This window comes from Metarhizium brunneum, chromosome 1, assembly GCF_013426205.1.
Source record: "Metarhizium brunneum chromosome 1, complete sequence".
In the NCBI taxonomy this organism is placed as follows: Eukaryota; Fungi; Ascomycota; class Sordariomycetes; order Hypocreales; family Clavicipitaceae; genus Metarhizium; species Metarhizium brunneum.
The window spans coordinates 622,526-649,318 of record NC_089422.1 but is presented as its reverse complement, the minus strand read 5'-3'; the positions used below and the strand labels follow the sequence as shown (position 1 = coordinate 649,318).

Here is a 26,793-nt window from a genome sequence, read left to right as displayed (position 1 = left end):
GCCGGGTTAATTAATATACGCGATGAAAAAAAGGGGGTCTTGTCGCGCGTTTTGGTGCCTGCCTCGGCCTCACGGACTAGGATATTGTCGAATGTGAAGCACTGCGAGCCAAGCACTACAACGCCGCATCATTTTATTGCTCACGTCCCAGCTTTACAGTTGGTATAGAAATATGTGACAGGCTTACCTTTGATTACAGAGTTGGAGCGATTGCGAGGCCTAGTCTGGTTATGCTATTATTCGGGGCCGCTACATTACAATCTCTAAATTTCCAGACTTGATTATTGTCTAGATACTGTCCTTTCTCTCTCATTGTCACCAGTATATCTAGACAGCAACATGGAATGGCTGATATCATACCCAGAAAGCTTATCCTCATGAAAAGGAATCCCACGTGATCTCGCTTGATCCACGCCCAAGCAGCGGCGTACTTGTTATAATATTCACAAATATTCACAACACTTTTTGCCCCCAGTTACACTACCTGTCGGGGAACCTTGTACGAAGGGGCCGTGAGTGTTCGGTCGGCACTGTTCGTCGCATCATACTGGTGCCCGGGATCGGGCGGAAGTGTTGCTGCGGGTTGGCAGGCTGCGTCCAGTGCGGGCGACAGAAGTCGTTGCAGACATGCTGGGCGAAAAACGAGCTGATGCCCTTGGGGCCAAGATCTGTCACGCCGTATTGACGATGCCGAGACAGGATAACAGGGTCAGAGAGGACCATCTGATGCCGGTAGATGCCGCCTTGGAGGTCGCACAGAACATAATAGCCGCCGGACACATGGTAGCTAAAGTGGCTGAGGGCCTGCATGACTTCCCCCCATACCCTAGTCTCATCGGTCCATCCGCTATTGCTGTTGAACTTTTGGTAGTTTTGGATAAATGGCTCGCATAGAACGCTCTGGCCTGCCCACTCGTTGTCATTGTCGTCGTCGAATTGCCACACTGAAGGTACATTGATTTTGACGGTTTTGTTGATGATGCCCAGATCATTGAACCCGTTGACAAACTCCAGGGCCTTGTCTACAGCCTTGATGTCGAGATGGAAATAATCTTTCGAGAAGACAGCGCCACGCTTGAACCACTTGACAACACATGCCTGTCCTTGACGAGGGCCTGAAGTGTACGTCCCTCTGGCCACTCGGCGAAAAGCACCCTCTGCAAATGGCTGCTCTAGGGCCGAGTTTGGGATGTGAGCTCGGAAGGAGTTGTTGAATCTGCCGGCGTCGGAATGCCTTGTGGATGGGTTGTCGGAATAATGGCCGTGGACGCATTGCTTGCATCGCGATACGCCGGGACCCTTGGCGTACTGGTTGGCCTTGTAGGATGATTGAGGGAGGTTGCGGTCACAAGCGGCACATTCCCGACTCATGGTAGGAGGTGTGAGGTGAAGGAAAACTGAGGTCTGGGAAGATGAGCATGTATAACATTGAATCTATCATTTGAATCCTGAATGAATTAAGGATTGACAGGTTGCATCTTGTCAGGGGCCCAAGTCTGGGGAGCGGCCTTTAGGAGAATTTGATTGGATGGCGGTTTTAATTTGTCAGGCACCAAGATGCACACCCCGCACATTGCACAAGCTAGTACTAGCACTGTATGTACTAGCATTCATGGCAAGGGCCAACGGTGAACCCATTGATAACAAATGCCGTCGAAGTGGATTTGACTTCCTGGGTGGTGATTTACCTGCGCGACCCCGGCGGTCCCAGGACGTCGGTGCCTGGCTGATTCACATGTGGTGTTAATCAAGTTTTGGGAAACCTCATGCGAATGCTCACATGGATTTCTTGTCTCTCATATCATCTCTCACGAATTCAGCGCCAAGGGGTGGTTTCCTCTGTCCTCATCCAGCCAACATGGCAACCTCGATCAGTTGACAGTTCCACATCCAACACATCCGAGGCATAGCATTCCATTCGTCAATGAGACACAGCCTGCATTCATATAATGTTAACCTAAGAGGTTTCCAGTACAAGGGCCCTCCAAGCAAAAACATCGAGCTTTCTGAGCGGTAGTTGGTGTAGTCGAATCCTGATTGTGGGTAGGACACAATATGTTTGTCGGGCTATCTACCGTCCTCAGTGAAGAATCAGCATGTACACAGGTGCCCACACGGCGAGGATATTCACAAGAGGACAAGAGGTGTTGCAACCGAGGCACCTTGCCTTGTATTTAACAATATACCACGACCTACTAGTGTCCAGTAGATTTGGCTCCACAACTCCGCATCGCTCCATATCATTCTGCTTGGACGATATCCGGCATGGAAACATTTCCGGAGCGGATTTACGGATACGTCTCCGGATGTGGGGACCGGATTTGTGGAGCTCCCGGTAGATGAATCGGATCCCACCAGCGACAGCCACGCGAGGTCTAGTTGAGAGAAGAGGATAATGATGTGGGTTGTCTGAAGCTAGCGTCCGTTGGAAAATCTGGGGTGAATATCCAGGCTTCCTGTTCGATATTGGCAACGCTGGGGGACATGCCACACGGCCTGGGCGCTGCAGGCTGCTGTCCTTTTGCAACAATACGGCGACTACACACCTTGACCCCTTTCTCGCCACCCGCATCACCGTCGCCGCTACTACTACCAATATTACAAACACGGTTACCAGCACTGATCTGCGCCGTGACTGCTCGCTGCTTCGCGTAGTTCCGTACCCTCCTTAAGCAGCCACTGAATAATGGCGTACCGGTCTTCCTTTCACAGCATGAAATAGGGCAGTTTGTCCCTTGTCGTCGCGCATCTCGAGATAGCTACCCTTTTTAGACAACTCTTTCACCCTATCCAGGTCTTCGATACGGGCACTAAAGTAGAGGGACTGTAGATTGAGGGTATCCAGGCGGCTAAATTTCTTGTCACGCTTTAGTAGTAGGTTAATTGTTCGCTCATAGCCATCATGCACAGCCTAGTCCAGAGCCGTTTCGGGGAATATGAACTGCAGAAGTCAGCGTCACGGGGCAACTTGAGCGAGCCCGAGCGAGCACTGACCGTAATCCATGTCAATCTCCCGAGACCTGATGCTCTCATTCTGATCCTTGGATCGACAGCCTTTGTCACTGGATGTCAGATTTGTGACGTGCTGAATGAGGCCACCTGTCTCTTGCATCAACCCGGTCTGTATTCTGATTTCTACAGCCTTGAGCTTTCGCATGCATGCAGAAGCAAGAGATGTGTTTCGAACTGCTTCTCACGGCCCTCCGTCCACCTAGGGTCGCCGTGGACATTTTGGTGGCTGGGGATTTATATAGCCGGGTCGAAACTGCCAATATCTTTCCATGGCGGATAGCCAGGTGTCCACCGAGGGTCGATGGAGGAATCGATATGTGACAATGCAAACGTCAAAGTACGGGGCCATCAACGTTCTGGCTTCTTCCAAGTCCGGAAATATGTCTTGGATCATGCATCCATTGACACACAGGCCTTTGTCGCCAGACATTGTAATGAGATGGGTTTCAGAGGTTGGCCTACGCTTGGCAGACACCGCGCTCCCTCTCTATGTTGAAAGACGTTTCCATGCCCTATGCAGAAATGCGAAACTTGACGTTGGGTCAACTACTTGGCCTTGTATTTCTTCCATGGCAAGTTCAGGCGAAGCCCTCGATCACACTATCTCCAGTAAGTCCGGTATTCTGCCTCGGGTGATTCAGCCCATTGCCGTGGCCTAGATCTGCGCTGGTTTCAGCCATGGAGGAGCTTCCTTGTCCTGTCTATACAAAAACTCATTGCCGTCCTCTCTCGTGCTGGCCACTCGTCCAGCAGCACCAGACGGCGGGGAGTTGTCTTCATTCCCCCAGCGCAACTCGCACGATACCGACACTCAATCCCTTGAGCAATACATTTTGGCTCAAGGTTTGTACCAGCTGTTGCAGTGATGGTTTACCAATACGGAATTCTAGCATCAAGCAAGACCAGAAAGCAGAACTCGTCGCAGTTATTTCTTCTACTTACTCAGAAGAGTCTCAGTGAACCAACGCTGTAGTCGACTTGAGAGACATCCGTCCTCATTCTGTTCCAACTCGCCTCTCCAGACACTCATGGACACGCATACCGTTCCATGATAATGCTCGTTTTCAACGCATCTTCTGGTAGAAACCAACCTTTGTCCTGCAATTCCTTTAAAAGAGTTCCCCTTGCTGCTTCTGCTTCATCACGACGTCCCGCTTTAAAAGATGCCTCCACAAAGTACTGCCACCCCGATCCGTCCGCACTTCGAATGGGCCAAACCTCAATATACAATTTATGATCCCGCCACGAGCCAATTGCCCGCGTAGCGTGGACCGGTCCAAAAACCACTGCCTCCTTCAACGCCTTGGTACCCCATTTCTTCCCCTTGTAGTTGTCAAATTTACCCGGAGCCTCGTCTACAAGCATGTCACGCGAGGCCGCGGTTCCAGGGAGGTCTGTCCCGCCGTCTCCAGAGTATCTGACCTTTTTCCCACGGCTGACGGAGAGTGTCTGCTTCTTGTAGCCCCATTCGACTTGGGCCTCGTACTTGTCAGATTTGGAGTTGAAGCCGTCTTGATTCGCTTTTGCGAGCGCAGCTTCAATGTTGCCGCCCGCGATGTCGTATCGCTTCTTGTACGTCAGCTCAATCTCGGGCTTTGGTTGGACCACCCGCAGTCGAACGTTCCAGCCAGCTTTGAATATTTCGTTGGAGCACTTGTCGAGAAACTGGACATTCATTTTGACTGTGTCTTTGACTGAGAAATTGTCCCGAACCAGATCCATCAACTGGTGGTTAGAGTGGAGGACCCTGTCTGGGTCGAGTTGAAGCCTGACTTCAAAGTCGGGCGTCATATTGGCAGCGGGCGCCTCGGTAACAACGGTTGATAACATTGCAAAGAATAGTATACACGCGTATGATGTAATACACTTGGTAGTTGTTGTAAAGTCACACTCGGTAGTGATCTTTGCGGAGCGTGATGCTGAAAATTCCTCTCACGATGTAGGTTTGCCTAGTCCTACGGCTTATTTCGATACTAATAGTGCGGCAAAGGAACAGCGTAAGGGGGCAATGACACAGAATTGGAGGATAATTTTATGCCCAACGTATTTCATGACGTGTACGCTCGGAGTTGGTTGCTGACAGTGGGCCAGACGAAAGATGCTGACCACGAATGACCGTGAGGCGTTGTGCTTTCGGATGGACAAACCATGCTGCAATTTAAAAAGCAACAAAATTATGCAGTGATTGTGTTTAGGTTGTTCGGCGGCGCCAACGTGGCGTTCAATGTTTCAGCGCTGGCAGGTTAACCTTCAGCCGAGTTTACCATGCCATGCATCCAAGGTCCAAATTCCCATAGAGTTTCTTGTCTCAAAGTATCTTTCTACAGCCCTCCAATAGTGGCTTTTGAGTTCTGAGATAGATATCATAGCTCATCAAGCCAAAAGGATCTAGGCCGCAGACCACTCCTGAGTCCTTTGGCTTATAAAATCCAACGCAAGCCGTCATATTTGCCCAGGAAAAGGTGCTGCATCTACACTTGCACTGATTTGCGATACATCTTCAACATGAAGCTTTCTCTTCACTACTTCTTCCTGCCGCTGCTATGTCTCCCAGGAGCCTTAGCCTGGGGAGGTAAGTCGGGCTCCCAAAACGCGCCCCGCGACCAAAGTCATATCTAGGCTCATCGTCACCTAGCTCTGGGTCACGACACCACGGCACATCTCGCCAGCCACTTTGTTTCCTCGCCAACCAGGGACTATCTCAAACGTCTTCTACGTGACCAAGGCGACGACTACCTTGCCAAAGTAGCCACGTGGGCGGATCAGATCAGGGGCCTGGAGGTATGGAAATATACCGGCAACTTCCACTTCATCGATGCCCACGACGACCCTGCCGGCGGCTCGTGCCAGGTCGACTATGCGCGGGACTGCAAGGAGGGAGGGTGTATTATCAGCGCGTTGGCCAACTACACTGACCGGGCGCGTGACAGAGCCCTGCCTCGGATAGAGCGCGAGAGGGCGTTTAAATTCCTGGTCCACTTCATCGGGGACTTGCACCAGCCGTTGCACAATGAAGATGTCGCAAGAGGTGGAACGCAAATCAGGGTCCGGTGGCAGAAGCGCCAATATAACTTGCATGCGGTTTGGGATACCAGTATCCTCGAGGAAATCACACAACATTTGGGCAAAGATCCAATGTCGACTGCCATCCGGTGGGCAGATGAACTAGCCAGGGAGATTAGCAGTGGCAAATATGCGGCCGACAAGAAAGGGTGGCTGGAGAATTTCCACCCTGGGAGTCTGAATGTGACTGCCATGGCGTGGTCGAATGAAGCCAACCATTATGTGTGCACACATGGTGAGAACAGTCCCTTTGGAAACTCCTTTGAAGGTTTTTTCTAACGTGTTTTGCGGTAGTCTTTCCGCCTGGACTAGGCCCCAAGCAAATTACGCAGAAGAATCTGTTCAGTAATGGATACTACCAACAAGCTGCTCCGATTGTCGAGCGGCAAATTGCTCGTGCGGGTTTCCGGATGGCTGCGTGGCTAGATGATGTTGTCAAGTCGATCCAGGCCGAGGAGGGCAGCAATGAGACAGTTGACGATGAGTTGTGAAGTCGAAGTTGGTCGTGGAGGGGAGGCTTTCGTTTGTTTGCTGTTGGCTGCTTAGTTTATCAGGCTTGCTCCTGGATTGGAGGCAACGCAATCACAAAACATTGAACGTTTGAGTTCCAAGTCGGCGACTAACTTCATCATGGTCGATACATTCGTTACAAGTAGTTGGTAAAACAGAGCAATATAGTATTTTGCACAGCCCGCTGACAAAAGGGGTCTTGGTTGTGGATAACCGCAATGAACAGGCTCCTGCAATTTTTAGTCTAAAAACGTGACATTTAACGCGCTTATTTGTTTCCGAAGCAAGACTGACTCGACTTTTTTTAAAGTATTCGCCTGCTAAAACTTTTCCTGCTATTATAAGTAATGCGGTGGTTGCTGGATTCTGCCACCGACTCAGTCGATTTGTAGAAAGGGCATTGCGGCGCGGGGCACAAAGCTCATCCCTCTAATTGAGACAGAAAGAAGTGACCATGTTAAGCCCCAATATCTCTTTATTCAGACGAATTAGGCACTGGGCGGTTACGTCACATGCCCGGATTCAGATAGCTAGGGCGTCTTCTCCGCTGTGGCTGCATGACGCAAATTCCAGCAGAACGGTCAGCGAAACCATGCTGCCACTGAACCCTATTCTACCCGGCGAATTCCAAAATAAACGAAAATGTGGACAGTGACAGAGACATATGAGTATCGTAGTGGCGAGATGGTTCTCATGTGTACTCTCTACCCCGTCTGTAAGCCTCTCATGGCTGGCAAGTTCTGGGCATAAACCTCGCACTAGACTCCCGTAATGCTTATATATAAGAGAAAACGGCAAGCAGGTCCTTTCTGAAGCCTTCTTTCAGCTGCGGCTGAGACCCTAAAGCTAGTGCGAGACGCAGTTAGCCCTGGTAGACAGAGTCAATGGCTGTCCTCTTATCAAACACAACCGTTGCATAGAATGGTGGGCATTCCATCCGCCGCCCGACTCACCTGATACATGGACGAGTTGGAAGGATGCTGGTAGCGCTGCCAGTACGGCCCTAGCCACTCCAGCCTTCTGACAACCAGCACTGAGACTTTGAGTCTTTGACCATTGCTGCCAAGTTGGCAACCTGCGACTGTCTGGTTACCAGCGTGTCAAGTGGTCAGTCGGTCACGGCACTGGATATATATTTACCCGCTCTCCGCTTCCGGAAATAACAGCATCGGGCATCCTTCACCACTTCTCTCCAGGCCCCATGGCGATCAGCGTCCTCACGCAGCTTTCGGAACACCAAGAACTGTTGACGTCTACGCCCATAGACGGGCGTGTGACCACGGCAAAGACAACAAAGAAAATGAACGTATGTGCCTGGAAACGTGGTCGAAGAGAGCACCAGAATCCGACGGCTCATCCACATTACAAAGAGGACACTGACTGATACCTGTAGGTCCTGACCTAGCAGCATCTTTGGCCAGGTCGCGGTACATGTATTCACTGATTGTCTTCCAGTGAGCTTCCCTAAGGTGACTGAGATAGAGTTCCTTAGATGAAAATTCGCGTGGCGGTTTGTTTGGGAGACTGCAAGCCTGACACCGCCAATACTGCGGAGAATGCCCGAGAATGTGCTTCATCCACGTGGCTCGTGTGACGAATAACACATGTTCTTGTTCGCATCCTTCGACGATACAAGTGTAAGGGGATATGTCTTCCATCAAGTGTTTCCTGTCTCTCTGTTAGTGCCAACTCGCAAAGATCAAGTGGCCGCAGAGCGAGGCTCAAGCTGGCAAGGGATCTGCTTACTTCCAATGGGTTTTCATGTGAAACATTTCTGGAAGCATCTGGCAACAATATGGGCAACGAAAGCACGTCTCTCCTATCCCTAGTCTTGGAGGACGCAGATAGCGCATATTAGCAGTGGGAAATGGTCCCGTGGACTTGCGGCCGGTGTTCTGAGGACCACTCTCGAAATTTCCAGCATCCTGTTGTGCAAACAAGAACCTATGGCGCTGTCTGAGATTAGCCATGATCAAGCGATCTTGTACAGGCGTCAGCGACTTGCGGCCAACATCGCAACGCTGTTGGCCCTTTTCGGAGCCTCGCGCAAGAACGATGCCGGCAAGGTAGTCGCGCAACCCCTCATGCTCTGTCGGTTGGAAAGTTGTGTCTGCTTCCTGTAACCTAGGATTTGGCTTAGACTTTTTCATAGCCACGGTAAGCTCTCTTAGTCGGCGAAGGAGCTCGTCTACCTCGCTCTTTGCTGATCCCAGAGGGGACATGTCCTTGTCAGATGCCGAGGTTGAGTCGTCTTCATCGCCTGACTCTGATGATGGCGGACCTGAGCCGTCTTCATCGCATGACTTTGATGATGACACATCCGAGTCATCTGACCACGAAGAAAATAGGCTTGCTGTCGGGCTTGTCACATCCGCATCATCAGTTGGTGAGAGATCTTGTTGGTCTTCACTACCCGCAATATCGGCCCCATCATAGTTGACTTTTTTTCCGTCTGCGAGGAAATGTATATCAGCATTACGATTTAGTGGCCTGGAAAGAACTTGGAAGGGACGGCACCAGTGACATGCGAGGCTAGGAATGGCGTCATATTTATACCAGGACCTCGGAGAGCGTAGGTCATGGCATGTTGCTTCATATTCCTATTTTCGGGCTGTGTGCAGCAGACGAGAAGCCGTAGTGTCTTCCAGCTTGGATGGACACAAAGGAATCAGCAAGTGTCCATGCCTGTTTGCCTCAGCAAGCGACCAAGGGCAAAGAGGTAAGACCACGCACTACCCGAGGTGTATACCACCAACATATGACGTAGGTGTGTATGTTCTTTCAAACTTCCAAGGAACACCTGGAGGACGCCTCGGGGACTTACAAAACGACGGCTGTATACGACTCGGCCCAAATTCCGGCCGTGTCAACTGCCCGTGTGGCCGAGGAGAGAAGAAAGCGCGGAAAAATCCAGATGCATTCCATGAGCTGTGCATCCCTATCGTACACCTATGTGTGTATTGTGAAGATGGCTTGCAAATGCACAATACCTACGCCTGCATCAAGGGACTGGAAAGCGTTCGTCTACCCCATATAGCTGTTGGGATGACTTCAACTGGTGACCACATCCTTGTCGACAAATGCCAAACAATCCGTCTTTCAAGCCACAGAGGATCCAGCACACGTAAATCCGAATCTTGAATTTGTGCTGACGGATGGCTCCTGCGCCTTCGTCTCATACCACGCCCTGGGACTGGACGCTGCAGAATATCCCTCATATGATCGCGCAGCCTTATAGACGGCCAAGAGTTGCATTCGGGTTCGTCTCATTGCATTCAATATTTGTCTTCTATATCCCTCACACGATCGCAAAGCCTGAAACTCAAAAGCACCCATGGCCAAGTGCTCTTATACTTGCGGGGCAGATGTCGTGCCGCTGGAGCCATACGGAGATATATCCGGGCTGGGAGTACGCAGTCACAGCCGTGTAGCACGAACCATCTAACCCCAGGCTTAGGTTCTCCTCGGCTTCACGATTATGGCATGGGTGAGTGTCGTGCTTGTGCTGCTCTACTATGTTCTCGCATTTGATGCCGGGGTGAGCCCATTCGCAAACAAGCGAGGTTCGGGCCCGAGCTCGTCGCCATCAACGAACCCAGTCGATGCAATTGTCTTTCAAGTGTTTCGAATTCTGCGATCTCGTTTGGGTCTGAAGCCCGAGAGACACTTGCAGCTCGAGAGCACATTCAACAGGGTAAGTCACCGTCGTCATCGAAACAGAGCTGTTCCTGTGCTAATTACAGCCCAGTGTATCCTCATGTTGGCGGACACACAACTAATCACCGGTATTGCCATCATGGTCAGCGGATATTATTCCCTTACATGTGGACTGTCCGCTTATCATTGGCAAACCGTCCTTTATCTTGCGTGGTTTTCATGTCTCACCCATCTTTCCGCCCTGACCTGTCTTCGTGCCCATCTGCATGCACATCCGACGGCGCGAACCGGCCGGCTATTACTCATGACTGCTCTGCTCGCCCTCCTCTTCGTGGGGTTTGTTCCCACGGGTCACTTCGACTTTAGAGACCATCAGCTGCCAGAGAAATTCTCCGACTCTGCCCCTGCCGTATGCTATTTCAAGGGCGGCATGGATCGGGACGGTACACCGTTTGCGTCCATGGTCCTTACCCTCCTCCTCCTAGCCTATGGCTATCTTGTCCGAGTCGCCAAGCTTTTCGAATCCTCATCTACTGTGCTCTCTCGCTTCTCTCGGCGGCTTCTGGATCGAAACCATGATAAATTTCTCAATGCTTGGGCCCGAGGGCTGCAAAATATGCGACCCAGTGTTGCGTTATGTGTAGCAGGAGCTTTCATTCCCCTCCAAACAAGCCTGTATTTCGCGCTGCGGATTCTATTGGATCTCTATGCATCCATGCTCTCTGAGGCATGTCGTTCTTTCTTTTATGAACCTCCACGTTTCCTAATTAAGTTAGGTTTCATCGCTTGTGCTTTCTGCTAGCTGGGCATCGACACGTTTGGCGAATTTACGGCGCTCGGGAGATGTAGGCGATAACGACTGGACATTTGGCCAAGTCATCTCTTTGGTTCTCCTGGCTGGTCCGGCTCTCTCCATCGCCCAGCTAATGTATAGCTGCTGCCTCTCTCCGGGTATGCGTAGTCTCTGTTTTCAGCCCATACACGGATTTCTAGCTGATGCTTTGATAGGACAAGATAGGACTCAGGAGGACGGCAATATAAGCGCCGAAACATGTATCCAAGGTGGTGAGTTCTTAAACAGTTGCTTTGGTCAGGCTGAATCTAACACCTTGCAGACATGGTGCAAGGTCCCGAGCTTGCGCCATGTCAGCCGCCACCTGGCGAATGTGCTCTCGCAGGAGTTGAAATCATTCCACTCGAAGAGTCTCACTCCTCACTTCCCGGGGATCGGAATCGATCCCTTGCGGATCATTCATCAACATCCATATTGGTGAGGGCGGCAACACCGGCTGGCAATGTAGAAGAGACACGTGTTGAACCTCCTGCTTCGCACCATTACCAAATTCTCCAGTCTCCTGGCCATGTTGAACAGTTGCAGCCAAGATCGGATATCGATGCTGAAGTTATTCGCATACTCCACCTTGGGCGGAATGCTTATCCAGGGCTTTTGGGTTTTGCCGATATTCTCATTCCATCCGCCCCTCTACTCTATTTCTTTGCCTCCATTCTCGCTGGAGTCGATTTTGTCGTGTTGTTGACGCATCAGATTCTCTACTTTTTTATACTCTTGCCGGTCTTCTCTCAAGCCTTCATCATTTGCGCCTTCTTTTTAAAACTATGCCGCGTAAGAAGACAGGTCGAAGCTGTCCTCAGGTGTGGGCTCGGCGTCGGTTTAGCTGTGTCCGCCATAAATGCTCTAAGATGGGGTCCTCCCTTTTATATTCTGCTAGGCTTGCTAGTAGGATCCCTCTTAGGGCTCCAGATCATAGCCTTTCTGTCCTGGGCTGTTTTCAGGCTGTGCTCGCTCCGTCAGCATTGCCCCCAGGGACTTGCGGCAAGCTCTTAGACACCGCGGTTTGGCGTCTTGCATATTGTTCCCCGGGAGCCCTCTCGAGGTTTGATTATGCTGCCCGGTTTATGTCAAATACGCTTTTCTCATCATCGGATAACCTATATACAGAAGCATGGACACTTGTCAACTTGGAGACCGAAATTAGGCCATCTGAGATGAGTCTTCTTTTGCTTTGTTAGATTTAACCCTTTATAGGATGTTATTACCGCGTGGTGTGCTCGTCTTGACTAAGTCATACCCTTTGTTCTATTCTTCTTCATACATACTAGGTACAGTCTGTCTTGGTAGAGTTTGTCCTCGACTCCTTGTCACCGTATCAGGCATTATTTGATGCCTCATCTACCCATCCGCCTCAAAGATATACAGAGGCCCCCAAAGCCTCATAGTTCCGCTTACTCTGCATTTCCCAGGCATATTGAGATACCAATGCCTCACCAGATCAACTCCACCATGATAGCAGCCTGAAAAGTCAAAAAAGAGCCTTCCAGACCGGTGTAATGACGACCATCTCGCCCAGTCCTATGAAGCCTCACGGTAGCAGCGTATAACACGATTCGCTGCCACAAGATGCATGCCTAGCACAGCCGCAGCCTCATGCAGTGCCGCATGAACAGAAGCGAGCTGATTCGCTCTCGGCGGCGGATTTGCATGGAACATATTTATGGAAACGGCAAAAGAAGGCGGGACAGGTATTTATAGCAGCAAATCGCAGGTAGAAGAATACGCTAGCCGTGGCTGAGCAAAACCATTTCCATTTGTCGAGCGCAGCAGCAGAAGCCTTGTTAGCGAGTACTTAAGAGTGGCGCGTCCCGGTCTCAGCATGGGCTGAATAGGAAGGAAGGACGGGTCTTGTTGCCATCTTCTCTCCTCAAATGCTCTCTCAACATCTTGCTTCCTCCCGCACGCATCGACCCGAGGGCCACTCGACGAGCAAAAGACAACACAGTCCTCATGGCAAACGCGGCATTTAGACACCCCTGCCGCAACTCTTCAGACCGAGAGCCCTCAGGGAACAGGGGCAGCGGCAGAGACAAGAGGAGATGCCGCGTTCCCTCTGCCCGCCACGTACCCCTCGTTCCTCGTTGAGCCTCACCATCCCTGATTAGTCAGTCGCCCAGCAAGGCAACTAGCTCGATATGCGCAACGGGGGGGATCGTTGCCTGGCCACGACGGCCATGAGCTTGCCAACCAGATGACGGCGATCTCGGGAGAGGCTTGACCGCGCGGCGTCCTCGGGCTACCGAGCACGGCTATTGGCTCCGACGCTCGTCGGATCCCCTTGCAAACCACGGATCCCCTCCGACGCCCTTTTTACATTTCCCGCCAGGCTCCTACTCCAAGTTCGGCTCCTCGATCCTGCCGCATGCAGGGAATATGTAGGCCAAAGGGAAAAGTCCAGCTCGGCGGAGAGAGTCCCTCACCGAGATGAGCACATTCGCTCTAGTGACGGATGGGAAGATGCGAACAAGTTGGACGCCTTGGTGCTGGGACGGTTGCCCTTTCAGGGAATCGAGTTGGCACTGAATGAGGCGGCCCTGGGATGAGTATACAGACGCCGGCTGCCGTTCTGTCAAGATGTCCTCCCTTTGGACGTCGTTTATTCCGAAAGCTATACTCGACGCTGTTGTCCGTTGCATCAAGTCTCGTTGCGAGTATCGTGGCTGATTTACAAGACGAAAATGTTTGGTTCCTCCAGGTCTTCTGTTGCGAGCTTCTCGGGAAGTTTCTCGGGAGGCAGAATGCTCGACAGCCCTCCAATGTCTCCGTGCCAGAGTAATCAGTCTGGTGTCGCTGTTGAGCACCAGGATCAAGACTTCTGCCGGTAGGTTTCTTGATGTGACCGCAATAGACCACGTTCAAGTGACGGCTAACCGCGGTAGAATCCGAGGTCTTGCGTCTCAAATCGATAGCTGCGCCAAGGCCCGAGTCATTGCCCTGCTGGCGATGGAGTTCCTCGTCTTTGACGGCAAGCTGCACGGGGGCCGAAGCAACTGGGCGTGCCCATTTGGCGATTGCAAGGAGAACTTTCCTGACGTCAAAGACCTCATGTGGCACGTCGCTGGCTGCTCTCTCTCCTCAGGCGCCAAGGTGTACTGCAACAGCTGCCGCAAGTACGACTGCTTTACGCTCCAGGGCGGTAATGGCGCGTTCTGCAGCGCCAGCGACAATGCTGTTCGGGCCGGAGCCTGCTCTCCAAGGAAGAGCAAGGGGCTGCGCAAACTCACCAATATCTTCTCCCGTAGTCGCCCGGCATCGGCGCCGTCTTCTCCGGAAACCCGTCACACCGTCATCCCAAGTGTTGCGAGTTCTAGGCGGGCTTCCTCTATTGGGTATCCTCCCTCTCCGGGGCCGCAAGAGCTGGGCTCTGGTCCACCACACGAGATGAGTGATTCGCCTTCACGCGGTGTCCCTGACACTGCCATAGATATGATTCCCGAGCTTCCTACTACTCCTGGGCCCTTTGGTGCTGGCCGGTTAAGCCCGGTCTCCATGTCCAACATCTCGCCCATGTTTTCCGAAGGATTCACAGAGTCACCGGTGGAAAATGTAAACGGGGAGAGTGCATTGCAGCCTTGGCATATGTCTTCAGAAAACAAACCTGCTTCTCTTCAGACGATAACACCGAATGAAGTCCCTTCGTCCTGGTCTACGTCTTTGCCGACGGCCTACTCCGATCTTGACCGCGGCACCGGGCAAGCGTCTTGGAATATGGCCCAGCAAACGTCCCCGCAATATCCTTGCGGTTTGGGGTCGTTTTCGAGCAATCCCTATACGAGCATGAACATGTACCGTCAAATATCGTCGCCCTTGTACGGTAGCACCACGACCCCTGAGGATGCCGTCTGCGATGGAACGTCGTTTGTACACCACAAACAACGAAGCTCTAGTTGGCCACGGCCTCAGACGTCTATGACCGGGCAAAGCGGACCCAGCACACTTGGTCTGGCTCGGAATGGATGTGTAGTGCCGCGGCTGGGGGGGGATGCTTCCACATCCAGGATGGCGCCTGACCACTCCGGGGCACCACCACCGGCCTCGCGCCGCGGCGGGGAGGTGAGGCAAATGCCGATGCACGGCTTGCTACCGGAAGCTTCTCCGTCATTGAGCTCTCGGCCGGACGAGGCAGACTCTGGCCGGTGTCCTCATCTAGAGTGCTCGTTCCAGTCGAAAGGGAAACCTGCCAAGCGGGCTGTCTACCTCAAAAAGCATCTAGCCACGCATCTCCCGCAAAAGGTTATGTGTTCAGGCTGTGGCAGAGAGTTTAGTAGACCGGACAATCTCAAAACACACCAGAAAAATGTGTGTCCGGGAACACGTCTGTCAGTACATGAGAGGCAGAGCAGGACGCTGAGCCGCCGCGCGGCCAGGGCCCAGGAGGCTTCGGCTATAAAATGGACACGGGTATATGGTAACTTATGACAGGTATTAGGATGGATGACATGTAGGGACACGGTAATGCGATTAGGCGGGAGCGTTCTAGCAGTGTTTTACTTGCCACTGAACATAGTTTACTGACAATTCTATCCCTCGTTTTTTAACAGAAAAAAGTTGTAATAAGTATTTTTTCGGTACTATATTATAACATACTATCATATAATACGGTATAATAAAAGATACACACAACATAGTACATTTAATGCTGTGCCTTCGAGTAAGAGGAGCTCCGTACGCAGGCAGTAAGCTGAACGAGAGTCATCAGCGTTGACGTGTATCCGGGGGTGGCAAACAGAGCCGCATCAGCAGTACGGCAACTACCTCCACTTCAGCCCAGGCGAGCCAAGGACCAGAGACATGGAAGCAGTTGGAGCGACGGAGGCCCTGGGACTCCCTGCAGGAAATCAGGGCTCGCAGCCTGGCCTCGAAGGCGGACGGCAATCGCCTGGTGACGTGGTGACCGAATGCCCTCGCCAGCGTGCCCTTCCGACGCCGACAATTGACCTGTTGCGCCGATTTCTGCGTAAGGGTCGGCAAGGGTAGTTAATTCAGGGAAATGACCCGATATCAAAGGGCATGCGTGTTGCTGTCTTGTCACCGTATCACGTACGTACGTGCAGACGTATAAAATAGGACAAATGCTCGCGTCGGGGAGTCTCCTAGAGTCCTGAGGACACAAACAAGACCTTTTATTATTCTTCCAGTGACCATTTCACCATGAACTCGGTAAAGTAAGACTTGCCCCTGTTTCTTCTTGTCTTGTTTGAGTTGTGTAGTGATTCTCATGGCGGAATCTAGCCAGCACGCTTCGCCTCCCCAGCCGGCGGCTTCTGCTCCGGCCGTCACACGGGAGAACCTGCAGCGCCTGCCGGAGACTCCGAACCTCCAATATTACCTGGGCCACGCGCAGAACCATGAGAAGATAGCACTGGGGGTGCAAACCGCGCCGGCGAATTATGGACAGATGCTGCAGACGCTGGAGCGTGCTTTTCCAACAGGTGGTTACAAGTGACGAGTTTGGCTGTCGATCACGTTTGGCGTGTGAATGGGCCATATGCTCGCGACTTGGGGTTTTGTAATCTCCTATTATTATTTTATTTTGGTAGCGGCTGAGCCGCGATTTTTGTTCTCTTCTCAACAAGGGCGTACTGGGAGGAAGTTGCTGGCTATGGTTTAGTCGGTGGTGGTCTTTGGGACTTGGGTAATAGGCAGATACAGGCCGACTGAGGCCTGAGACATAATTTTCAGCTGCATATGTAGCTGCTGCTGGAGAATTTAAACCGCTGTAAGCAGCGCGCTTTCTAACCCCTCGACGGTTCCTTTCGTTGAAGCGACTGAGCTCGGCGACTGTATTGTGACTGTGCTGTTGTTCTTCTTGGGCGCCGAGTTCCTATAAGTTGCAGAGACATGCAGGCACTTTTCTTCAGATGATGAAGCAGCGATTGTAGAGAACGACCAGTGACATGGTTCAGGTCCCATGCGACAGGCGCCGCAGTATATCTTGTTGGAAGATTGAAGGCAGAAAATTGACTGACAACCTAGCGCTGCTACTGCCATCAGAGCTATTATATTTTGTCGTCACCCTTGGATATTAACCTCCTTGTACCGTCGATATTTATATAGTATTATTCAACCCCACAAACTACCACTGCCAGAAGAAGCTGTGCCATGTCTTTATCGTCTTAGTTTTGGCTCATCTCATCGCATCCTATTGCGAATATGGCGACAGAAAAGCATCTTGCAATATACGTCTTCATAGCATCAAGATGGCCAATTTCTCAACCCCGGTTACAGCACAGTCCCATACAGATGAATGGATTCCGTCAGACTAGCATTGCACACGACTTTGGAATACATCGACCCAGTCTATGGGTCTGTCTTTGCCATATCAATCTTTTCGTTCCTGGTTTGGATGAGTTCGGGCGCCTGTTGAATTGAGAAAATCCCATAGTGTCTGTTTAGCTGTGTCTTAGCCGGCTGTTACACACTCAACTTCAAGCAGTCAGTGCACCATTTAATGTTCAATGCTAACATTGGATACACATAGTATCAATATGCAAGCTCGCACATAACACAACCAGCCAGTCATAACCTCTGCGAGACATTCCAACCTTGCCGACCCCTCGTCATCCTCCGTCCAAGAGTCTCCCGCAAGCAGGTATAAAAGAATATCATGCCTTGCACGCCACGACCACACCCACCAAAGAGACAAAGCACACACGAAAGGCAATACACCAGCATACAAAGCCCTATGAACCAGAAAATCAGTGCGCTGCTTCATACCGAAAAGGCTGATTGTTCGCGCCGCAGACGTGCCCAAATGACATCCCAACGACATAACCAGCCGACTCATATTTAAGCAAGTGAACAACCCAAGGTCTCAAGTGCCAGGTCCATCTCCTCCTGGCCGCCATTAAAAAGACACCCCTCCAAAAGAATCCCACATGAACAAGCGCACAACATGAACAGTGGTGCTGTGCCACCCACCAGGCCGTGAACATGCAACCCTTGGCCGCCGGATTCACAACCACGACGGCCCAGCGACAAAAACCACAATCACCGTGCCACCAGGTTCAAACGGGCCCTCGACTCGGCCTCCTCGCGACATATTAAAGCGACGCTGGCAGTCGAACCTCCCTCGCGCGGCTCCAATCCAACCTGCTCCCCTCAAACCGCCTCCGTCTCCTACTCAACCTTCCCAAATCTCATTTATACCAAGTCAAGTCAAGTCAAGTCACCAGAACTACTCCATCGTCTACCGGATTCATCCGCAAGCGTCAAAAATGAAGCGCCAAACGACCGCAGCGCACTCGACCACCTGCGCCGCCAAAAGAGTCACATTTGCACTCTCGACATTCGCGTGTTCCAAGGACCCCAAGCACGGCACATACACCGGCCTCGTCGAGACTTGCGACGGACACCCCGTCGTTCCGGGCTGTCCCGTCTGCGCGGAGGACTACATGGCCCAGCGGGCGGCGGCGTACCGATCGACGAATGGAGCTGGACGGGGTGCCGGCCAAGACAAGTAGCATATTGACATATATCGTAATGCGAGTCTAAACTTTGAACTTTCTGATTGTCTTCCCCGCCGTGACGGTCTGCTATTGCCGAGGGTGTCCTACTTTGGCAGAACATTGACATGGAGCTCTTAGAGAACATTGAAGTACCACTGGAAGATGTATCTGCAGTGATGAGTAGATACATAAAGTATGTATAGACTGACGTACACAGAGCCCAGAGACTAAAACGGCAAGAATCCACCGTCGACAAATCCCTCCCGGCCACAACCCCCAGATGACCCGTGCCGGTATAAATCACGACCAACACCCCCGAGCACGATACACATCTTCTCTCCGTATAACATCGCACAGCCCCGTCATATATACACATTCCATGTTCTTCCCAGAAAAAGGCCTGGCCTGGCCGACCCCCAAACCCCAGCCAGACAAAGGCGCAACGTCCCGCCCACCAACACGACCGACAGCTCGAGCATCCAACGCCCTACAGAAATCCGCAATCCGCCACCCTCACGACCAACCTTGTCCTCAAACACAGCCCATCAACAATGGCAAAAGTCTCGTCCAACATCGTCAGCCCCCAAGGACGCTTCGTCGCCAGATGCCAAGTATAAACCGCCCACGAACCGCCCTAGCCGCCACCGGCCCCCAATACCACCCGTCACCATCTCGCCTAGCTGCCCGCGGCCCAACACGAGGCTCCATGTGTTCGCTTCGACATCAAATGGCTCTCTCCTTGATTCTACTACTACTACTACTAGTACTAGACGTACCCGCTGAAGATGACCAACATCCCCGGCGGAGCACCAACTGGACCACAAGCGCCCTTTTTACACGTACAACCAACAACCAACAACCAAACGCCCATCGCAAGTGACTTGCGTTGGCCCCCAGCCGCGACTTGGATTCATAAACGCAACCAGACCCCATCGGCCTGGGCCCTTGCTGCTCGTCATTGGTACACATCGCTTCTACGCCGTGCACTCCATATCGCCTCTCGATGTCCAACGTGGCCGAGACACCTCCCGCGACATATGGCCCCAAAGTCACAACCAACACCCAGTGCACAACACGCATGTCATGAATCTGCAAAGCCTCGTCCCGTGTTATTTATCTTTTCTTGATTCAACTATCTTTTGTGCATAACTTTGTAACATCCCTATCTATGCCGCTAGCAGCCATCCTAGGGCTGTTTCCATCCTGGCGGTCGACAAACATCAGAAACATTAATCAATGCCTCCGTAAACACCGCCATGCCGTATATATAAATGATAAAAAAGAGAAAAAGGGGCGCGACAACGGCTTCTCGAATGCAAAACGCCTGCCAGCTAACCCTTGTAATCATACGCCCAGCATGCCCTTGGGTTGCCCGCCCACGATCCAACCACACCATTTGATTCCATGTCGATACAACTTCGCATCTCTGATCGCCAAGGGTTGCTGTCATATCCCCAACTTTCAATCCCCTCTGTTTATCTCCCGCAACAGCTTCATGCATTGTACATATGCTTCTACATCGAATTCCGCCCTAGCAACCCTCGTACATGTCATTGTCGGGATTAGCCACGTCCCAAATCATGTCCAACTCGATGCTGTGTAAGCTGCAAATCATGTCAACCACTACCCTGTTCTTCTCAGACATCTTTTGTGAATCTCTTTGCGGCTCCAAAAACAAAACAAAAAATGCACCAAGATCCTCCACCACTGTTGACTCTATCCAACCAGCATTTGACCATCTTCAGATTCGCCTCGGCCGCGGCAGTTTGATTATAATTAGCTGATAACAATCCACCAAGTCTAACCGCCTTTGCGTTCGAATTCATTCTTCGGCGGGAGTTCGGCTTGCGAGGGCTGTGTTGAAACTGTGTTGTGGGCCTTCTTCTTCCCTTTACCAGCAGCCTTCTGCCAACCGCCGTCGCCCTCACTCTTGGCGCCGCGTACATGTCCGTTTTCTCGCTGCGGCGCTGACTTTGCTGCTGCCACGTGTGGTTTCTGACTCTTCTGACCCTTATCTGCGTCGACAAATGGAGGGCGCCGGTGGTCCGGGCTGTGCAGCGCCTCCTTGGAAAGATCCACGCGAGTGGGCTTGCTTGCTTCAGCCTTGTAGGGGGGCTTGTTGGGCAGCCATGTTGGCATCGATGCGGCTGGCTCTTGCTTCCGGAGTGTAGTTGGCGAGGGTGTTCGCGTTTCATACACAGGAGAGAGATGAGCAGCATCGATTGCCGTAGGCTTGCCCACCCTATTGTCACCAATTGCTAGATCCAGCGGAGCAATGACACCGTTTTGAGGCTGTCGAGACATCAAGCGTTGCCTGGCGGATGGCGAGAGACGGGCAGTGGCGCCATTGGGGGCTTCCTGCTGGTTCGGTTGACTGGTCAAGTAGATAGAATTCATCAGCGCAATCCGGTCTTTGAATGAAGCGTCTTCTGCACAGTGCGGCATGGACAACGGCGCGCTGGATCCATTGACTACAATCGGTGGTCGGTCCAAGGCCAAAGGTGAAGGCGCTTGTTGGATTCGGGATGGTGCCGACGGCTGCAATGTCGTGTTGGCAGGAGGCTGCATGGGCCAGACGGGGACCGTACTGATATGCAAAGCATTCTCCATGCCGGCCACTGGTGAATCCTCAGATCCCAGTGATTCTGCCCTACTCGAGGGCGATGGACCAGGTGGGGTTACTGCAGTCTTCAATCCTGAGCCGTTTACCACCAGTGGTCTTGACGAGGCTTTGCTGCCCTGACTACTGGGGAATGGTGCAGATGTCAACGGGGCAGAAGAAGTCACACCAACGGAAAATGCACGGGCGTGCCCTAAGGGAGATGGAGACCTGGATGCTCTGCGCATCCTTCGGTCTAGCAGCGTCTGAGGCAGCTGCTCTATTGAGAGCCGTCGTCTTTCAGGACTTGAAGACTTTGTGGCCAGGTCTCCAAAGGCAATGCCATTTGGCAAATGCTGCTGCTGCTGCTGCTGCTGTTGTTGTTGTTGAGATTGGGCAGGTCTAGTCGGACTCAGGCTTCTGGCTTGGAAGAAGCCAGAGGACTTGGCATCTACAGACTCTGGCGATTCAGACGCGGCTTTGGGTGTCTCATCAAAATCAGCATCATCCGGCATAAAATTTGGGATTGTTATGCCATTCGTTTGTCTCGGTGCAGACAACTTTGCGCTGGCTGGAGTTTGGCTGCTCAGTTGATAGCCCGCACCAGGATTGGCAGACGGCGACCTCTGTGCTGGTTGCGACTGAGACCTTACCGAGCTACTTGACATCGATGCCCCTCCCTCAGTAGAGATTGTGGATCTTTGGAGGGACCGGCGGAAGTCTTGAGCTGCGTTGTTATTCGTTGTTGCAGGGCTCGAGGGGTAAGATCCGTAGCCATTTTGTGGAAGAAAAGCGTGGCCTATGTTCATCCCATACAGGGCATATATTTCTGGCCGTAGTGGTGCGGTGACTGGAACATTGTCGAATGAGTTTGTTCTTGATCGGTCCGACGACTGCTGACCCGAACCACAGTTGATAGACAGTCTCTGCTGCTGCTGCTGCTGCTGGCTAATCACTTGGTGCGGAAGGAAGGGCCCCTGCGCATACAAGTTGTGAAAGTGTCGCATTTGCTCTTGATAGGCTATTTGCGTCATGAGGTCCTGCTGAGTGTATTGAAACGGGTACTGAGGTGTCTGGAGCCATGACATGTCCTGCTGCATACTCAATGGCACAAACATATTTTGCTCATAAGCCGGTATACTCGAAGAGGCTCTTCTATTCGACCCCCCTCCGCCCCTGTGGAAATTGTTGTTGTGGCGGCCGCCTCTGTGATGTCCTCGCCCGCCTCGACCAGAGTGTGTCTGTGACGAGCTTCGCAGAAGCACTGGACGGGGCTGCGGGGCTGGTCGAGTCCAGACGCGCTCCTCTTCCTTCGGAAATACGTATTGCTCGCACGCCTCGTCAAGCTTCGCCTCGGAAAGCAGATCAAACGCGCGACGCAGCTCCAAGTGTAGACCTCGAAACGCATATTCGTCGGCAGTATTTCCGAGATTTCGAGAAACGTTGAAAGGCTCCTCGACACATAATTGATTGTTCAAGGCATAATTCCACTTCTTTTCTTGCTTTGTTAGAAGCTTTCCCTGCCTGATGGTCAGCACGTGCTTGTCGTAATCGAATTCGTGAGCGTAGAATCGAAAAAATTGAAACAACAGCTCTGCGACAGATGATTTATTTTTGCTGCCGTATCCTTTGATCTTCTTGAGATTATCCGCAAAGTCGCTAGGGGTGCCATCTGATTTTGGCATCTTATATGGCATTTGATGCAATGCGGGAAGAACTGCAGGATTTCGGAGTTGAAGAAATGCGATAATAAGGCATATCCACGTGTAAGAACTCAACGTGCCACCAAAAGCTGTTTGAAGAGGACGAGGTATGTCAGCAACAATGTTTTATAGATACCAGAGGTATGGTTCCATCATCTCACCAGCATCATTGATAATTCTCCTCCTGGTCCAGTATTTGATAATCATTGCCAATTGGCGAACACGAGGATCGGCTTCTACGTATATGCGAACCATTCTGGTATTTTCGAGGGCAAGAGTGTTGTTCACATTCATGTCGCAGGCCAGGCCAAGCTCAGGATCCCAGATCTTGACAATGGGCACCTTGGCCGCAGATATGCAAACAACCTTTTCCATTCCGCCTGAATAGTGTGTGTTAGCGAAGACTGTTCCATGTAGGTTCGAAGGTGGAAACATACGCCTTGCGAGGAGGTCAGCTATCATGCAAACTCCTTCCAACTCTTGCCATGAAGTAGTAATGCAAATGTCCACTAGAAACAAACCAGCATTAGTTATGCACGACTAGTTTCCATGCCGACTGTTTGAACATACCATCCGAGTCATCTGAACATAGCAGATTGCCCGAGGACCCAAACAAATTCACACGAATATCATGGCCGGGCCACTCATCGTTGAATATTTTTTCTAGCTTCTGGACCAGCTTTTTCCGCCTTTCTTCGACCTCCTCGGTCGGTAGTAAACGATTGTATATCTCGCGCATATCTGTGGCTAATTTCCTCTCCTCATCCTCTGACAACTTGTTCTTGACAGTTCGCAAGTCCAGTTTTTCGAGTCGGTCACTTCCCACAGAGTACGGTATTCTGCGTCTTGAATTGATCTGAGCAGTCTCGTATTTGCATCCACCAAGCCTAGGAGGCAGGGGCCGTAATGAGGGTAGTGTGCTATTGGTTTCCGAATATGCCGATCGGGGGGAATGGTTGTTAGCGGCAGTTGGAGATGGCTCCCGTGACTCGAACGAAAACTGTCGAGCATGCTGATGAGGCGTAGACGGCACAGAGCTCGAGTGGGACTGTCCGTGGGCTAAGGTAGCTGCGGCATTGGATCGTTGAGGAATGCTCCTCGATGTCTCGACTGAATGTTTGGGGGGCATTTTGGAAGGCGCGTCTTTCGACGTTATAACCGGACGGTTGATTTTGTCGGGGTTGTGATGCGAGCGGTTCCCATTGCCTCCTGACGCGGCTCCCTTGCTGGCCGATGCGTCTTTCAAGGACACTCTGCTAGATGATCTTGATCGGGGTCCGGCCTGCACGTGGGGGGAGGACACGACGGGGGGCAGGGGCGGAGTCTGGAGTCCACCTCCGCGCGAGGGCGAGATGAGCTTGTTGTAGTGCAGAAGCTGGGCGTGGTAGATGGTTTGCTGGGGGAAGAGAAAGGGAAGGAATTCGAGCTGGGCAAATGGCGCCGCGGCCCCGGCAGGGACGGGGTGAGCAGCTGCGTCCGGGGGACTTTCCGACGATGGCGAGTGCGCAGCCCCGTTGCTGGTGGACTCTGTAGAAAGCGTCGTGGAAGTGGAAGTCGCCGTCCACGGGCTCAGGGGGTAAGGATGCTGAGGTTCTGAGGTCGCAGACCTGGCGTCCATGAAGCTAACGAGCCTCGGACGGAGTTCAAGCACGGTTTGAGGAGCGGTCAGAAGAAGCTAGCGGCACTAGAGCTCGTCTGCAATCAAGATGGAAGCAGAAGATGTGAAGCCACTAGCTATGGCCGAAGAGGACGCCGCTTTGCACAGCACGAACTTGCTGGCGGATGTCTGTGTCGCTATCTCGGGGCCAGACTGCGATCTTGTCTCTGTGCATTCACGCGGATATAGCGTTGCGGTGCAAGATTCGACGTTCGTGGCGTCGCGGCGGTCGTGCTCGGTGCTCAGAATTTTGGGGGGGGAGCACCGAGGCTCTGTCCAGCGGTATTGTCTCGGACCTGGGATCGCCTTGGAGCTGCTCGATAGGGTACGAAGAACTCAGCTGTGAAGAGGACGATTGTCGGAGAGGAGGTGGCGAGAAAACAGCAACGGCCCCGGCGTGGAGGTCTCGAGGGAAGGAGAGACGGCGGGATCCAATGCTCTCCTGAAGATTGGGAACTGGGAGACTGTGGGTGCTGAGCGACGGAGGCGAGAGAGAAGCGGAGGGGGCGTAGCTCGCCGCTGGACTGTAGAAGAAAGGGTATCGCAGAGTGACAAAGAGGACGGGCTTGGCCTGAGAAAAGACAGATGCAATGTATGAGAAAGAATGACAGGAAAAAACAGCCCTCGAGAACAGGGAGTCAACTCGATTGCGCTCGTGACAAGACGGTCGTGGAGAGTGGTGCACGTCGACGGGAAACTAGCAGGCCGGTGGCAGAAGTGTCTGGAGCGGACGGAGGAAAGGGGGTCTAGCAGCACAGGCCATAGAAAGCGTGTTGATGAAGATGGGCCCAAGCGTGGGAAAGAAGGAGAAGGAGAAGACGAAAAACGGTCAAGTCAAGTGAAGCAGGATCGCAGAACAGCGATGGATGGTGAATCGGAACTGGCAATGCGGCGCAGCGTCGAGGACACACCGGACTTGAGGCAGTGAGGAAACCGGACCGAGCAGTCAAGATGCGGGATATGTCGAGGCGACTTGAGCGTTTGGCTGTGGGGATGCCAAAGTGCCGTTGTTTGTTCAGTCGAGCATTTAGGTGTGGTGCACCAGTACGGCACAGCAGGCCCGGCATACAAAGTTGGCCGTCGACGGTTCAAGAGTTGTGCACACCTGTTGGCACACCCGTTGGCACAAAACCGTCACCAGCACCAGACAACACTCGAGCCTGCACAGCAGCGGCCTGGCGCACAGCCTGGGTGGATTGGCATTCAATGTTGGGACTCGGGTCCACTGGTCTGCACCGGTGCTGCTGGACTGTTGCCCTGAAGTGCAGGTGGACATGGAACCAGGCGCCTGAACCATTGACACCAGTTGAGCACCCGCAGCGTTGGAGGGCGTGTGAGGTCATGTAAGTGGCCAGCCCGCGCCCGAGTGGAGCCGACTTATGACGGGGCGTGCATGGCAATGGGCCAGTCCAGATGTCGACCTCACGTTGCCAAAGTTTAGTGGGCTCAGGGCAACCACTCAGCGGCCACCTGAGCCAAGGCGCCTCATCGGGGCACCAGACAGCATTGTTGAACGAGGGAGCGTAATTGTGTGTGTGGGCATTGTTCGACGAGGCTCGGTACCTCGACCATCGTGTGTTTTGCCAGTGACGCCGAGTACCGACGGCATCCCCCTCCATGCTGCATGCCTGCCCGGGTGCCTGAGCTGGTACGCAGCACATGTAATGCACCTGCCTTGCGACATGGGCGCGTCTGTGCCGTCAAGGCTCAACAGACGCCACGCAAATCTGCTATTATCCTGTTCAAGCATTGAGGTATTCAGTGGGCAGAAAAATGTACAATCTGCTGCCATCCTGGACAGACCAGATTGGTTTCAGCTCCGGCTCTGGGTCTACTACGGAGTACGGAGTACTAGTACTACTAGTAGTCCCTGAGGAAAACGCGCGCCCTAGTGCGCCATTGAATCTGATCCGCTCTGTCGCGTCACACCACAGAGCCACCGGAGGAGAATGTGCAACGCAATGACGATGTAGTTGTTGGCGCCTTGGAGTATCCAACTTCCGAGTTATCTGTAGGCCTCGGACTCCATCGATTGATGCTACCCAAGAACCCCATCGACAGCCCAGTTGCCAGTGCAATGCTCGCATGGAGCTTCCATCATCCATCACTCATCCATCACTCATCCTCCGTCCTCCATCTCCATCTCCATCTGCATGCCGCTTGGGTTCCCGGTTTGTGGGGTCGGAACAGCTGAGGCGTCCAACCAGCAACTTGCCACGGCGGGCCAGATTTGTTCATGCTCATGTAGGGACGGAGCAGGTACTCTGCACCATCACGTCGACTCGCAGTGG

The 26,793-nt window shown here is 52.5% G+C and overlaps 9 protein-coding genes across 9 annotated transcripts; 5 read left to right on the top strand and 4 right to left on the bottom strand.

Moving 5' to 3' along the window:
* Positions 1-480: 480 nt before the first annotated feature.
* On the bottom strand, positions 481-1,371 carry vwkA (Alpha-protein kinase vwkA; the record flags this gene model as incomplete). The annotated part of the gene is made up of 1 exon (XM_014687394.1): positions 481-1,371. The coding sequence occupies one exon, from the start codon at positions 1,369-1,371 to the stop codon at positions 481-483; it is 891 nt and encodes a 296-aa protein (XP_014542880.1).
* A 2,667-nt stretch (positions 1,372-4,038) lies between these two features.
* G6M90_00g001990 (uncharacterized protein) lies at positions 4,039-4,842 on the bottom strand (the record flags this gene model as incomplete). Its single annotated transcript, XM_014687395.1, has 1 exon — positions 4,039-4,842. One exon carries the CDS (start codon positions 4,840-4,842, stop codon positions 4,039-4,041), a length of 804 nt encoding a protein of 267 aa, XP_014542881.1.
* Positions 4,843-5,517: 675 nt separating this feature from the next.
* Positions 5,518-6,566, top strand: nucS_0 (Nuclease S1; the record flags this gene model as incomplete). Its single annotated transcript, XM_014687396.1, has 3 exons — positions 5,518-5,584; positions 5,648-6,310; positions 6,370-6,566. The coding sequence occupies 3 exons, from the start codon at positions 5,518-5,520 to the stop codon at positions 6,564-6,566; spliced, it is 927 nt and encodes a 308-aa protein (XP_014542882.1).
* Positions 6,567-8,327: 1,761 nt separating this feature from the next.
* Positions 8,328-9,166, bottom strand: G6M90_00g001970 (uncharacterized protein; the record flags this gene model as incomplete). Its single annotated transcript, XM_014687397.1, has 2 exons — positions 8,328-9,037; positions 9,142-9,166. 2 exons carry the CDS (start codon positions 9,164-9,166, stop codon positions 8,328-8,330), a joined length of 735 nt encoding a protein of 244 aa, XP_014542883.1.
* Positions 9,167-9,919: 753 nt separating this feature from the next.
* On the top strand, positions 9,920-12,088 carry HP1 (Elsinochromes biosynthesis cluster protein HP1; the record flags this gene model as incomplete). Its single annotated transcript, XM_066129522.1, has 6 exons — positions 9,920-9,994; positions 10,043-10,279; positions 10,334-10,969; positions 11,019-11,193; positions 11,251-11,307; positions 11,358-12,088. The coding sequence occupies 6 exons, from the start codon at positions 9,920-9,922 to the stop codon at positions 12,086-12,088; spliced, it is 1,911 nt and encodes a 636-aa protein (XP_065986087.1).
* A 1,685-nt stretch (positions 12,089-13,773) lies between these two features.
* G6M90_00g001950 (uncharacterized protein) lies at positions 13,774-15,514 on the top strand (the record flags this gene model as incomplete). The annotated part of the gene is made up of 2 exons (XM_014687399.1): positions 13,774-13,916; positions 13,975-15,514. The coding sequence occupies 2 exons, from the start codon at positions 13,774-13,776 to the stop codon at positions 15,512-15,514; spliced, it is 1,683 nt and encodes a 560-aa protein (XP_014542885.1).
* Positions 15,515-16,246: 732 nt separating this feature from the next.
* G6M90_00g001940 (uncharacterized protein) lies at positions 16,247-16,541 on the top strand (the record flags this gene model as incomplete). The annotated part of the gene is made up of 2 exons (XM_014687400.2): positions 16,247-16,260; positions 16,328-16,541. 2 exons carry the CDS (start codon positions 16,247-16,249, stop codon positions 16,539-16,541), a joined length of 228 nt encoding a protein of 75 aa, XP_014542886.2.
* A 1,771-nt stretch (positions 16,542-18,312) lies between these two features.
* Positions 18,313-18,558, top strand: G6M90_00g001930 (uncharacterized protein; the record flags this gene model as incomplete). Its single annotated transcript, XM_014687401.1, has 1 exon — positions 18,313-18,558. The coding sequence occupies one exon, from the start codon at positions 18,313-18,315 to the stop codon at positions 18,556-18,558; it is 246 nt and encodes an 81-aa protein (XP_014542887.1).
* Positions 18,559-20,343: 1,785 nt separating this feature from the next.
* On the bottom strand, positions 20,344-24,463 carry cid13 (Poly(A) RNA polymerase cid13; the record flags this gene model as incomplete). The annotated part of the gene is made up of 4 exons (XM_014687402.1): positions 20,344-22,934; positions 23,007-23,225; positions 23,283-23,354; positions 23,416-24,463. The coding sequence occupies 4 exons, from the start codon at positions 24,461-24,463 to the stop codon at positions 20,344-20,346; spliced, it is 3,930 nt and encodes a 1,309-aa protein (XP_014542888.1).
* Positions 24,464-26,793: the final 2,330 nt, after the last annotated feature.